The sequence below is a fragment of the Anoplopoma fimbria genome, chromosome 14, assembly GCF_027596085.1.
Source record: "Anoplopoma fimbria isolate UVic2021 breed Golden Eagle Sablefish chromosome 14, Afim_UVic_2022, whole genome shotgun sequence".
Taxonomy (NCBI): Eukaryota; Metazoa; Chordata; class Actinopteri; order Perciformes; family Anoplopomatidae; genus Anoplopoma; species Anoplopoma fimbria.
In genome coordinates, this window is record NC_072462.1 from 12,050,289 (window position 1) to 12,063,141 (window position 12,853).

Here is a 12,853-nt window from a genome sequence, read left to right on the forward strand (position 1 = left end):
TTCTTTTTTAATAAATTTGCAAAAATTTCTACATTTCTGTTTTTTTCTGTCAAGATGGGTTGCTGAGTGTACATTAATGCGAAAAAAAATGAACTTTTTCGATTTTAGCAAATGGCTGCAATGAAACAAAGAGTGAAAAATTTAAAGGGGTCTGAATACTTTCCGTACCCACTGTATGTGATAGTACATTCATGAAGTCAGAGTTGGAACTGTGTTAGATGGATGGACCAGCTCTGTTGACGCACATCTGCGGGCTGTAAGAAAGACAATAGTCTGTAAATGGTCATTATATACCACTGTAGCATCCACAGGAGGTTTAGTGAAAGGCAGACGACCAATGAGCATGCTGGGAATCAGGAATATAAATATGTCGATATTACTGTTCACACATCAGAGTCTGATTGTACTGACATAAAAATTGTCAAGTATTTTTATTAGTAGCCCTTTGAACACCCAAATTCTACTAAATCAACAGATATAGAACAAAAACTATGTAATACATAGTTATTGTTCTTTACCTGTCTGTTAAATAGAAAACTAGCTAATTTATGAATTCATTAAAGCTGTATATAATTTATACTAATGCTATATGAATCAGTAAGATTTAGAGGTGCTGGTAGGCACCAACCTTGGGGCAGATGAGACAGGTGTCACACCAGCTGTTTCCTCTTGGTACCACTGTTATGTTAGCTAAGATAAGCTAAGTTTGTGCTAGCTCTTCTTTCATATTTAATGGACAAACTTGAAAGTTGTAATGATATCCTCATCTAACGCTCAGTAACATTTTAACCACAAAAAAGATATTTTCTCACTCAGCTCTGGTGTCATCTGTTCCTGTTGCCCACTGGTGGCCAGTTGGTAATATTGCAAGTCATGCATCAATGCACCAACAAAGGAAGGGAAGAACACCAGAAAACAAACGTGGATTTAAACAATGCAGGTAAGGCTGATACTAACAATTACTTCATTATAGATCACTCATCTCCATTAATTGACTCTTTGTTAAGTCTGTGGAAACTTCTCAGAGCCAAAAGCAACATCCTGAAATGTTTCATTTTGTCCGGCCAACAGTCCGAAACCCAAAGATATTTCACAATCTCTACTCAATGCAAGCAGCTTTTCAAATACGGGAGCTGAAACCAGCAAATAGTTGTTTGACTATAATGTTTAATTTGATTATCAGAATAGTTGACAATTCATTTTTCTCTAAATGAAATTCCTCCATTCAAAGTCTTCCAAAAACAGTCTCTGCAGATGTTTTATGAGGACAGACATGCATTCACCAAGTTAATTAGGGCCTTGAGGAAACAAAAAATGGCAGCGGCGGGGAAAAAAAGGGCATCAGCTACCTGCAGTGGGACACCAGCACACAGACAAAGCACGCTGGATCATGTTTTCTTGCCTATCGAGCCACTGAAGAGGGCACTCTTTCCTGTTTTTTCTACCACTGGGGCATCTAAGACAGCACATTTGGAGCTTTTTTCTCTTTCAAACCTAGAGGCACCAAGGAGGTGATAATGAACATCATTCTGAGTTTGTCGTTGTTTGCTGATGAGTTTCTCAAATGTCTTTTTGTGGCCGGAATCTGAACGCCACAAATTCCACTCACCTCATCTCAAGAGACAGATATCTCAAAAGCTTAATAAGGAAAATCAAACTATCTGCATGGCTACATAACACCAGAGGAAAGAGAGGAAAGTTTTCAGTGAACTGACCCTTTAAACCTTTGCATATTTTAGCAACATTTTGTGCTCATTTCAGAGCCACATTTCAGTTTCCTGATGAGTAAGTTCCTTGTAAGTCTTGAAATTCTTGACGCCGAATTTATCCAGCTTAAAACAGATTGGCTCATGACAAAATACACAATGGAATACATTTATAATCTGCACTATATCCTATTACCTAAAATCCATAAGCCTACTGTTTAGCTGAAAAGTCATTCCAACATTCAGTTTCTGTCGCCTGTTTCGAGTCATCTCTCCTTCACATCACATGCTCATATTTCATAACACTCACATTTCCAGCATTTGCATTTTATTGTGATTATTTTACAAAATTGTAATACAGCCAGTTTGAAATTTACATGTACTTGCTGTGGCGGAGGCTAATTTAGTATTTCAAAATTCCTAATTTAAGTAAAGGTGCTCTGGATATGTTGATTGACTCTGCACACACCAGAAAAATATTTAAAATATTTTAATCAAACAGCATTTGATTGACATTAATGAAATTCATTAATTAGAATTAGGCGTCCCTCCACAAAGAGCCTCATCATTTAATCATTTAAAAATAATCACTTAAACCTTCAGCGGCACCACCACGCTGCAGTGAAGTGACACAATGACTTTTGCACCGGTCACCCCTACTGTATAAATAGAAATGTACAAAGCGCTACTGATGAGTAAACTAATTAAAAATCACAAACGATTTTTTTTTGTTCCCACTTATCTTGTACTCATTATTTTCTGCTTATGTAATTACTTTTTATCACTCCACAGGCAGCAATACACATAAAGTATGAGATGAAGCATGTCTTAAATTGCTTCAAACTCCTTGCGTAGCACTTTTAATATACACAAGCATCTGCAAGCTTTTTATGTTCAACATTTACCACAAAACCAAAGCGATGACCATTGTCCACTAGATCTGTCTGCGTTGTGTTTCCACTTCTTTTGTCTATGGAGCATAAAATTCACTTGTGAGTGTTTATGAACTCCTGTATTTATTGAGAATTTACTTAAAATCAATATTTAATGTTGAATTTAATTTGTTACTGACTTTACAGTAGCAAACATTTTTTTTTGTTTGAACTGTACTATTAGTGAGAGCGAGGAGAAAGGGCGGACCTGTTGTGTCCTGATGGCTTTGTTCACGTGTTTTAATGCAGCTAAATTCAAGATTTAGTTTTTATCTTTTACATAATTTCCTGTGTCTTTTGCAAGACACTGAGATGACTATGAAATCTGATTACCACCAGTTTACATTAGGCATTAAACTTACACAACAATAAAGGCTGTGTTTACCTTATATTTTTGGTGCTGCTGATTCATAAATCTATGAACAAAAACTTATTTTGGCAACTGTGAAACCTGTGTCTGCTATATGAAGTCATTTAAGCAGGTGAAGTGCAGATAATATTCAGTACCTCTTACACACAGTATCGGTAGTGAACAAAACGCTAACGTGCTGACGGATTCTGTATTTTTGTGTTTTTAGTTGAGCTATACTATTAGTTAAAACAGAACAATGAAGCTGTTTTCCCCTCATTGTTTTCCTTGAAGTTTTCCTGGTGTTCTTCACCACTGCTTTTGAAAAAAGGAAATAGCAGGAGAAATGGGCGGACCAGCTTTGAAATGACAATATTTTCTGTTTTTAAATTTCCTGTGAAGTGGATATAATTTATGCCGACATGAAAAGTGTTTCATGTGTATTTAGGAAAGTACGTAATAAGTATTTAAAGAAACTTTAAAGTGTTCATTTTAAGACCTTACTTTGTAGTGGTCTAATTGTGTTTTTTGTCCAAATCAATCAGTGATATCAATTATGCCTCTACAGCTTTGCTTTGAATGCATTACACTCTATGACCCCTGCTGTTAGCATCTGGTCTATGTCTGCTGAAGTAAACCCGTACTCATTTAGGACTTCAACTGTGTGTTCCCCAATAACAGGGTCAGAGGCAAGGCAAGGTTCTGCAGGAGTCCGAGAGAGAACCGGGGCCGGTCGGGGGCTCTCCTCCCCGTTGGGGTCCTTCACGAAGGAAGCTCTTTCCTGGTTATGTGGGTGTGAGCTCACCTCGTCCAAAGACAACACAGGTGTAACACAGGCATCAGTCCCATCAAAAGTCCTTGACCACTCCGCCTGGGTTTTTGACGCAAAACTCTCTGTGAAGATCCGTCTCAGCTCTGGCCAATCAGTGAAGCTCATCTGAGGAGGTAACGCTCCAGCATCCAACTTTAAACCTAGGGGGGGGAAAAAAATACTTTTATAAATCAACAGATAAAGTGTGTTAACAGCGAAATGATTGTTGTTCTCCTGTTCTTTTTCACCAATCATGATTGTTCTCCTAGAGTCAGAGTTATTCAAAATCTAATATATTAATTCTAAGAGAGCTGCTCTTCTTTCACATTAAAGTTTTCACACATTTCTCTCCACCGAATTCCCCTTTTTTAAAAGCCTTCATACAGTCAGCACAAGATAATTCAAACGCAGACTAACTTTTCACTCTAGCTCAACCACCACAGTATTTCAGTAGCTATCCTTTACATGTAGACATAGTTAATATAGAAATGTTTGATGTGTCTTGAATTACCAGAATTACTTTATTTTAGGAAAACAAAGCCTACTGAAGCATACCGCAGCATTCTTATTCATTTCTGTAACATGTATTCTAAGGTAAGAGGTGTCATTAGTTTGATTGTAATGTACATTTTTGCTATGCAAAAAACTAATAAATAAAAACTAAAAGCTGCTTCAAGGACAATAGCAATAAAATATTATAATGCAACCCGTTGTTGATGATTTATTTTAGGCTATTGCGTTGTATTGTGTTGTCAGTGTTGAGAGTTGATCCTGAGATGTGTGTTAAGTGTTTTGGTTGCATTAGTGCACTTTGGATGTGAGATTTCCAGTTGTGCTGAAATGTATGTTGGTAAAGTGAGCTTGATAAAGTGCAACTTGAAATGCGTATAAAAAGCTCTCCATTGAGACTTCAACAGGATTTGCACTGGTGCATTGTCATGGTGCAATACTGCTATTGCTCTGTATAACCGTATCCATCAAGCACCTTTTAATGTGCCTTCCTTTCCCAGAGAATCCGTATTGAAACTGTTGCATGGTTTGTCAAGGCGTGAGTGTCCCAATCTTGTTTTTGACCTGTAGCCTGAGATCTGCCGCTTTCACATTTCTAGAGATTGGTGTTGGGAGGAGAATCGTGCGTTTCATTTAATTCCCCACTGTGCCCCTCCCCATGCCTTAGTTTCCCCTGAGGTTGAGCTTTTGTTCATGGCATGGCACATGTGTGACACAGGTGACGTGTTGCCATAGAAGCTAATTTCATCTAAAAAAAAAAAATAAAAAAAAAAAGCCACCAATCTGGATTTACACACTACGAACCTTTAAGTAGCTGTGTGTAGAACTGCGGCTCTATGGCTCCCACAGCCATGTACTTCCCGTCCGCGGTCTCGTAGGTATCGTAGAAGGGCGCTCCGCTGTCCAACATGTTTTGTCCTCTAGGACGGTCCCACATACCGATGCTACGAGATTTCCATGCGAATGAACCTACGTACGCGGCTCCTTCTACCTGAGGATTGTGAGATACAGGAAGAGAAAACAGAAGGTCTATATCTTTTATCTCTATTTTATGCATAATTACTGCAGTCATATGTACATTTTAAGAGACAGATACATTAATATAAAGCACCATGCCTTTGCTTAAAACAAGAGCATACATGTTTCTGTTTAAGACATTAATTGGCAAACTACCACCTGTAAACACTCCCATACAAGTTAGCATATAGCTTTTTCATAGCGTGGCAGAAGTTGACTTAAGAAGATATAAGCAGCATATCTCTTCAGTATGCAGCCCCCCTTTCTCGAAAAGAAAATCCGCAAAGCAGGTGAAATGACGTGCCATTGCAATTGCTTGTGAAAAAACTGCACAAAGGGTATTCTATTGACATTTACTTTATAAACCACCAGCTCCCTAAACTTCAAATCTGCATGTGGGCACAAGCTATAACCGCTGGTGAAGGAATAAAAAGAAAGCTATCTATCTCTAACTGAAATTGTTGCGATGGAACCAGTCAACTTCAAAAGTGTCATGCTACAAGACATGAAAGAAAAACTTTTAGTCACTTTTATTACTGCTGATTGCAATCAATGCAGCGTCTAATGAACTAAGTGCTTCTTCTCAAAAGTAATTTTATAAGAGCAAACATAATGGCATAATCAACAAAGGGGGTTGAAATACTTGAAGGAGTAACACAATGTTCATTAACAGCTAAACTATCTTCCACCAAATCTGCTGCGGCTGAAAACAACGTGAGGAACAGTCAAGTTGTTGGGCAGCTAAACAACAAGCTTAAAATCAATATATATCTCCGTAAAGCCGAGGGGAGCAATAGATTTGGGAGATATTCTCTGTTTGCTCATCAGAGTGACCCCTTTTACATTGCATTGAATGTATAATCATGATTGTAATGTATCCTCCCTCTGGCCAATTGCTGTGCATGTTGGGATTTGCTCCAGCCCATGAAAATATCGAAACTGGATGGCTGAATGAAAAGTAATAATATAAGATGGTTAGCAGACTTTTAACAGAATTGGCTCGATTGGTGCTATTCGATCTTTCAAGACCAGCTGAGGGATAATTAGATGCAATGTCAAACACATTCGCTCAGCCCTGACTCATCACAGTAAATAGTCCTGAGGCAGATGGTGTACTGCCTGTGATTTAGTCTTGTTCTTGCACTGGCACTGAGAATCCTCATGATTGCATGGTGTTAGAAGGAAAAGACAGCCCGTGCAGTGATGTACAGAAGATGCACACAGGAAAAAGCTATTTTAATAAAAACACCTGCGTAGTGAATGTGATGGGTTAGGGGAATCATAATAAGTCATGTGGATCTTTGGGAAAAGGACAAATAGGCTGCACACTGAGACATAAGTAGCAAACTATTATAGGCTGTAATTGTGTGGAAATGAAAAACATTGTTCATCCAGTGTATCACATGATTCTACACGACACAACATGTGGATATAAAAAGTATGGGAACTGTATGTGTATGAGATGAAGATTAAGGTAAAGATCCAAGTCATAACTTGATAAATGTCACAACATCTGCAAATTGGGTAAAGAGAAAATTGGCATAAAATTGCACTGCCTTGCATGAGGTGCTGAAATTAAAATTAGAAGTTAAAATGAAAGAAATAATGGCCATGAAAGTACCACACAGCATCCCCTCAGCTCTGCAGTGTAGCATTCAAACATTTCACTTCCATTAGCTAAAACATTTTTATATAAAATAAAATACCAATCAAATACATTTTAGTGTGTTATACACATCTAGTTGTATATTTTAGACTTTTCATGAGGATTTATGGAGTTGCAATACTCTAAAACTTTAACACATCCACTTCCTTAAGGTGTTCATTAGAGCTTGGTAACCTTCCTGCTTCATTACAGCCAGTGGAAGTCAGGCTCAGCCAGATTCAGACACTTTGATGTGCTTTTCACACACATTCACACCTATGGGCAATTTCAGAGTCATCAATTAACCTAACCTGCATGTCTTTGGACTGTGGGAGGAAGCCGGAGAACCCGGAGAGAACCCACGCTGACACGGGGAGAACATGCAAACTCCACACAGAAGGTTGTCCAGCCCGGGAACTGAACCCGGGCCCCTCTTGCTGTGAGGCGACAGTGCTAACCACTACACCACCGTGCAGCCGGTTCATTATCCTCTGGAAGTCTACTGCATGGTAATGAAGAATGTATTGAATAAGTTGTATTGAATGAGTTGTAAAGTCTTGCCTCCGATAAGCATAAACTGCTCTCCGGTGTTTGACTTCAACCTTTGTAGGAGCTATTTATAGGATATTAGTATTTAGTTATTTTATGCATAAGTAATATTGTTGAATTATTCTAGATGTTTGCTTATTTAGGTTAGATTGTTTGATATATAAAGATAGCTTTTCTATTGATGGTCATTCGTTTAGTTTAATAATATTTTTGTTGTTTAGTATACTTCGTTTTTAGGGTTTGGTAATTCCTTTTGAATTGGGTAACACTGTGGGCACCTGCGGTTATATATAGGAGTAGGCAGGTATAGGACCAGCATGCACCGGTGGGCCTATGTTTTTTTTTACCAGCGACAGGATTTTTGTTCTTTTGTTTGTTTGCCTTCTTTGTTTGACCAAATAAATCATCAGAAACACAACATTCTGTATGGACAATAACCTCTTTTACCTGCGTAAACCACAAACCCATGCTGCGTCATGAACTGGAGTCTGACTACATGCTTACCATGCTGGCATCAATGATCTGTCCTTTCCCCGACTTTGTCCTCTCCAGCAGAGCGAGGACTATTCCCAGAGCACAGCTTAGACCGCCTCCTGCAAAGTCTGCTATCAGATTTAACGGAGCGTAGGGCTTCTCTCCACTCCGACCCAGCCGGGATAAGAGACCTGTGACAGTAATGAGGAGACGAAAGCTTACAAAGCTCTGTCTGCCATCCCAGTAGACCACAAAACACTAAAAAGTCTGTGCAATATAAATACACTGTGCAATAGTATAATTATTCTGTCTGCATATATAATATTTTTAGTTATTGTGGCTTTTTTAACTTTTTTAATATTCTTTCCTGTTTTATTACTTTTATTACTTATTTATAATACTTGTTTTCATCTGGTTGGAAAATGTGTTGGAAAATGAAATCAAGGGAAAGAATAACATGTGAATAATGTCTGTTGACTTAGTCATGTGTCTAACGTGATGTTGATGTCTCCCTGAGATATAAGGCTCGCAGAATCAGCAATCTATTTTAAATCACTTCTTAAAACCCATTTTTACAGAAAGGTTGTATGAGATATTGTCACTTTACTGCTTTGATTTAATTATTGATATATATTTGTTTTAATCACATTTTTATTTTATTTGATATATTTATTTATAAAAATAATGTATGTTATTTTTTTGTTCATTTTCTTAGTTTCATTTATTGCACCATTTTTTCAGGGTTAAACTCTTACCTTTGGTTGTCTTGCTTTGTTGGGCCTCACTGTTCTTCTTCACTTTGTTATTTTATTGCTTTGCTTTTGCTGCTTTGTCTGTCAAAGCATCTGTCTCAAGGTGCATCTGTCTCAAGGTGCATCTGTCTCAAGGTGCTATGTAAATAAAGTTTTTATTGTTATGTTTCGCTGTTGCCGACACTGTTGTATTGAGCCTTCCCACCATGCTGTACTGAAAGCAAATTGCACTGACCTGACATGGCTATGTAGTTGATGTCATGCCCTGCTGCGGTGGCGTGAGATCCACTCTGTCCGTACCCGGTCAAGCGAGCGTAGATCAGACGAGGATTCTCCTTTAAGAGCTCCTGTGGACCGAGGCCCAGCTTCTCCATCACACCTGTCCAGAAACAAAGAAAAAAAAAAAGAAGCATTATCTGTGTCTGCTCATGCTGCTTCTCATTCAGTGTGAACATTGTGTTGGTGGCGTCCTGGCGATAACACACTTGAGGCCCCCTTATGAGGGCTGAATATCAATAGCTGGTGTCTGACCTTTACGGTAGGGCTCAAGGACGACATCAGACTGGACACAGAGCTTCCTGAGCAAGGTCACCCCCTCTGACGTCTTCAGGTTGATGGCCATAGATCGTTTCCCCCGCCCTTGGGTGTCTAGAGACATGCCGGCCTTGGTCCGGTCCACCCGGATCACCTTGGCCCCGAAGTCTGCCAGGATCATGCCGCAGAACGGTGCTGGAGCTAGGCCCGCCAGCTCAATAACCCTCACTCCAGCCAGTGCCATGATGAAAGGACTACAAGGAAGATTATTAGCGAAGAAAATCAATGCAACACCAACAGATGTTGGATTATTTGTTTTGGATTATTTGTTTTGTCTGAACAACAGTCCAAATCCTAAAAGAAATTCAATTTACTATCAGCGGAGACTAAGAAAAACAGCTAATATTTACATTTCAGAGGCTCGACCAGTGAATTTGGGCAATTTTGCTTAAACAAATGTGTTTGTGTAATGTTTTTATGGTGCTTTTAAATTCTGAATATGGGGAAAGTACATTTTCATAATTGTTAAAACAGAAACTGGTGGCCTGCACAGAGTTACAACACCTCACCTGTCTGTATTAAACAGACCATTTGTCTTTTCTTTTTTTTTCATGGATGACCCATAAAGAACTTCTTTATGTGACAGCAAATTAGACCTGAACCAGTAAGTCGATCGACGGATCAATAATCTGCAACTATATCGATAATCGTTCAGGCCTTTTTATTCTAAACTATGCTTACAGCTTCTCAAACAAGGATTTAGTGATTTTCTTTGTAACTCATTGTAAACTGAATGTGGAACATGACATTTGAAGATTATATAAAGCAAAGCTGTGAATGCTATTTCCTAGAAGACATGATTAATCAATAATGAAATGAACGGATAACTGCAGCCCTACAGCAAACTGGTTTATAAGAAACGTAAATCAATTAGGCTTCTTTTTCTTTTTCTTTGGGAGGTTTAGACCAGTCTGCTCTAATACAGAAAACAAATGGTAACATATATATTACAGAGACCCCTGAGAGGTGTATTGGATTCACAGTACATGCATACCTGAATATCCTTCATGCTGTCAATGACATTTAGACTTTAGACTCATTTTTCAAGGTTCAAAGAGACATTCTTTGGACTTTGTGCAGCCCAGAACACCTGCAGTGTTCACTCAAGTGAGTCTATAATAAAAACATTTATAGAAAAAAGTGCCAGTCAAGTTTTTTTTACCATATACTTACAGTAAAGTACTTTGTACAAACCCTTATAACAATAACAACGGGTTACAATCACTTTGCAAATGTAACTTGAGAGCACAATCACAACTTCTGCAGATCAGCCTACCTTTGCTTCCAAGTCGGTTAAAGGTACCCGATCACATGCAACACAACAGTGGGCAGAATACGTTAATAAACCATATGTGGTATGTGGATAATACTGATAAAGCAGCAGCAGCTTCAGATTTCTACTTTTGCTGGGTTACAGGTCAAACGGGCATTTGGTTCAGCTGTCGGCGCACTCTGGTTTAATATCTAAGCGAACCCTGTTTACACATTGTTTCCTTTTCCTGGTGACGTCAGCGCGTACCTCTGCCCCCAGCGCGACGATGGCAGGAATTCTGGGAAATGAAGTTGAAGACAAGAAATGAAGAAAGACAAGATAAAAATAAAAAATGAAAATAAAAAAAACAAGTATTATAAATAAGCAATAAAAAACAGTAGAAAATCAACAATAACTGAAATATTATATTTACAGTGTATTGTATTGCACAGGTTTTTATTGTCATGTTTTTATTGTCATGTGTCATGTGGTCTGCTGGGAGCAGAGTTGGTTGTGTAGTCTGACAGCAGCAGGAAGGAAGGACCTGCGGTACCTCTCCTTCACACACCGGGGGTGAAGCAGCCGGTGGCTGAAGGAGCTGCACAGAGCTGCCAGGGTGTCCTGCATGGGGTGAGAGGTGTTGTTCATCAGGGATGACAGCTTGGCCATCATCCTCCTGTCTCCCACCACCTCCACCGTATCCAGTGGACACCCCAGCACACTGCTGGCCTTCCTGACAAGCTTGTTGAGTCTCTTCTTGTCGGCTGCTGAGATCAGGAGTGCTCCCTGCACTCCAAAGGACCTCAGTCTCCTCAGCAGATACAGTCTGCTCTGACCCTTTTTATACAGTGAATTTGTATGATTAGTCCAGTCCAGTTTATTGTTCAAGTGAACACCCAGGTACTTATAAGATTATACAATCTCAATGTCCTGTCCCTGGATGTTCACTGGTTCCGGAGGACAGTGTTTACCCCGGCGGAAGTCCACCACCAGCTCTTTGGTTTTACCAGAGTTGATCTGGAGGCGGTTCCGCCGGCACCATCCTATGAAGTCCTGGTTCAGTTCTCTGTATTCCCTCTCATCACCGGCGGAGATGAGGCCGACGATTGCAGAGTCGTCAGAGAACTTTTGCAGGTGGCAGGTAGCAGAGTTGTATGTGAAGTCTGATGTGTAGATGGAGAAGAGGAATAAATTATAATAACTTTAAGCAAGAAATACAACTTTTAAAAAGATAACCTGTATGAACAGGCAGCTCTAGCAGCTCTCGTTGTAAAGTAAACCACATACAAAGTACAAATATACAACAGCATGCGCCCCCGTACCCCACCCCCCACAGCCACCTCCATATTAAAACTGCAAATCTAGATCAGAGAGAAACAAAAACATTATGCATATTAGCCAAGAAGCTTGTGGGGTGCAGAGTCATTCCTCCATCAGAGGCATCTTCCAGCTATGAGTTATTCAGATGGCCCACGCACGCACACACAATTTTACGGGATCAGAAATTATCTTTGCTTAAACTCCAAATGGCATGAAACCAAAACCCTGCGATTCACTCTCTCACCCAATATTTTTCTAACCGACAAAGAACAACATTTAAATTCCATCCATGTTTTCCATGCACCAAAACCAACATCATTAACAAGAAATAGGAAGTGTCAAATCATTGATTTTTAAATGAAAGAAACGCTGTCTTCATAGATTTTGAGTTACTTTGTTCTGAAAATGAAAGGACCTTTATTTCACTGATAAGTGCAACAAAACATATTTTTTCAGGCAAATTTGCCTTTCTAAATGTGAAGTTTATCTGCCAGTAATATGGAATAAATCCAGAAGAAGGGTTTCTATTTGAACGTGTACATTCTCAGTACACTGTGAATAAAATAAGCAATCAAACAAAAATATTTTGAAGGAATATTTAAAAAACATTTATCCCAGGATTGGATTTATTGCTTTGAGCTCACAATGTCTGATATTTCCTATTATGTGGGGAAAGTCTTTCCTCCCAAGTATTCTGACCATGGCTCCATCAGGAAGCAATAGATGGAATTATTTTCAATGTATTTCCTTTTGGTGCTTCAGCAGATCAGAGATAAATGAGCTTGACACTCTGAGGGCAATTGCCTCTTAAAATGCTGTAACTGCTGCAGAAAATTACCATTACCTCTAAGAAGCCTGTGGGTGTTACAGAAAATGAAATGCTGTTCTCAATTAAATGCCTGCTCTCCAGTGTTGTTCCAAATCACTTTTTTCAAGCATAAA

General features: G+C 39.0%; 1 protein-coding gene across 1 annotated transcript; it reads right to left on the reverse strand.

Annotated features, from left to right (window-relative positions):
• Window positions 1-1,255: 1,255 nt before the first annotated feature.
• amacr (alpha-methylacyl-CoA racemase) lies at window positions 1,256-10,807 on the reverse strand. The gene is made up of 6 exons (XM_054612349.1): window positions 10,616-10,807; window positions 9,277-9,533; window positions 8,981-9,124; window positions 8,024-8,184; window positions 5,113-5,299; window positions 1,256-3,959 (listed from the first exon to the last, which is right to left on the reverse strand). Exons 2-6 carry the CDS (start codon window positions 9,521-9,523, stop codon window positions 3,550-3,552), a joined length of 1,149 nt encoding a protein of 382 aa, XP_054468324.1. The 5' UTR covers window positions 9,524-9,533; window positions 10,616-10,807; the 3' UTR covers window positions 1,256-3,549.
• Window positions 10,808-12,853: the final 2,046 nt, after the last annotated feature.

Coding starts and splice junctions, on each gene's coding strand:
- amacr (XM_054612349.1), bottom strand. CDS start 9,523: ATGGCACTGGCTGGAGTGAGGGTTATTGAGCTGGCGGGCCTAGCTCCA. Junction 9,125..9,276: donor CCTTGAGCCCTACCGTAAAG/GTCAGACACCAG, acceptor GTTTCTGGACAG/GTGTGATGGAGAAGCTGGGC. Junction 3,960..5,112: donor CTACACACAGCTACTTAAAG/GTTCGTAGTGTG, acceptor TCCCCCCCCTAG/GTTTAAAGTTGGATGCTGGA.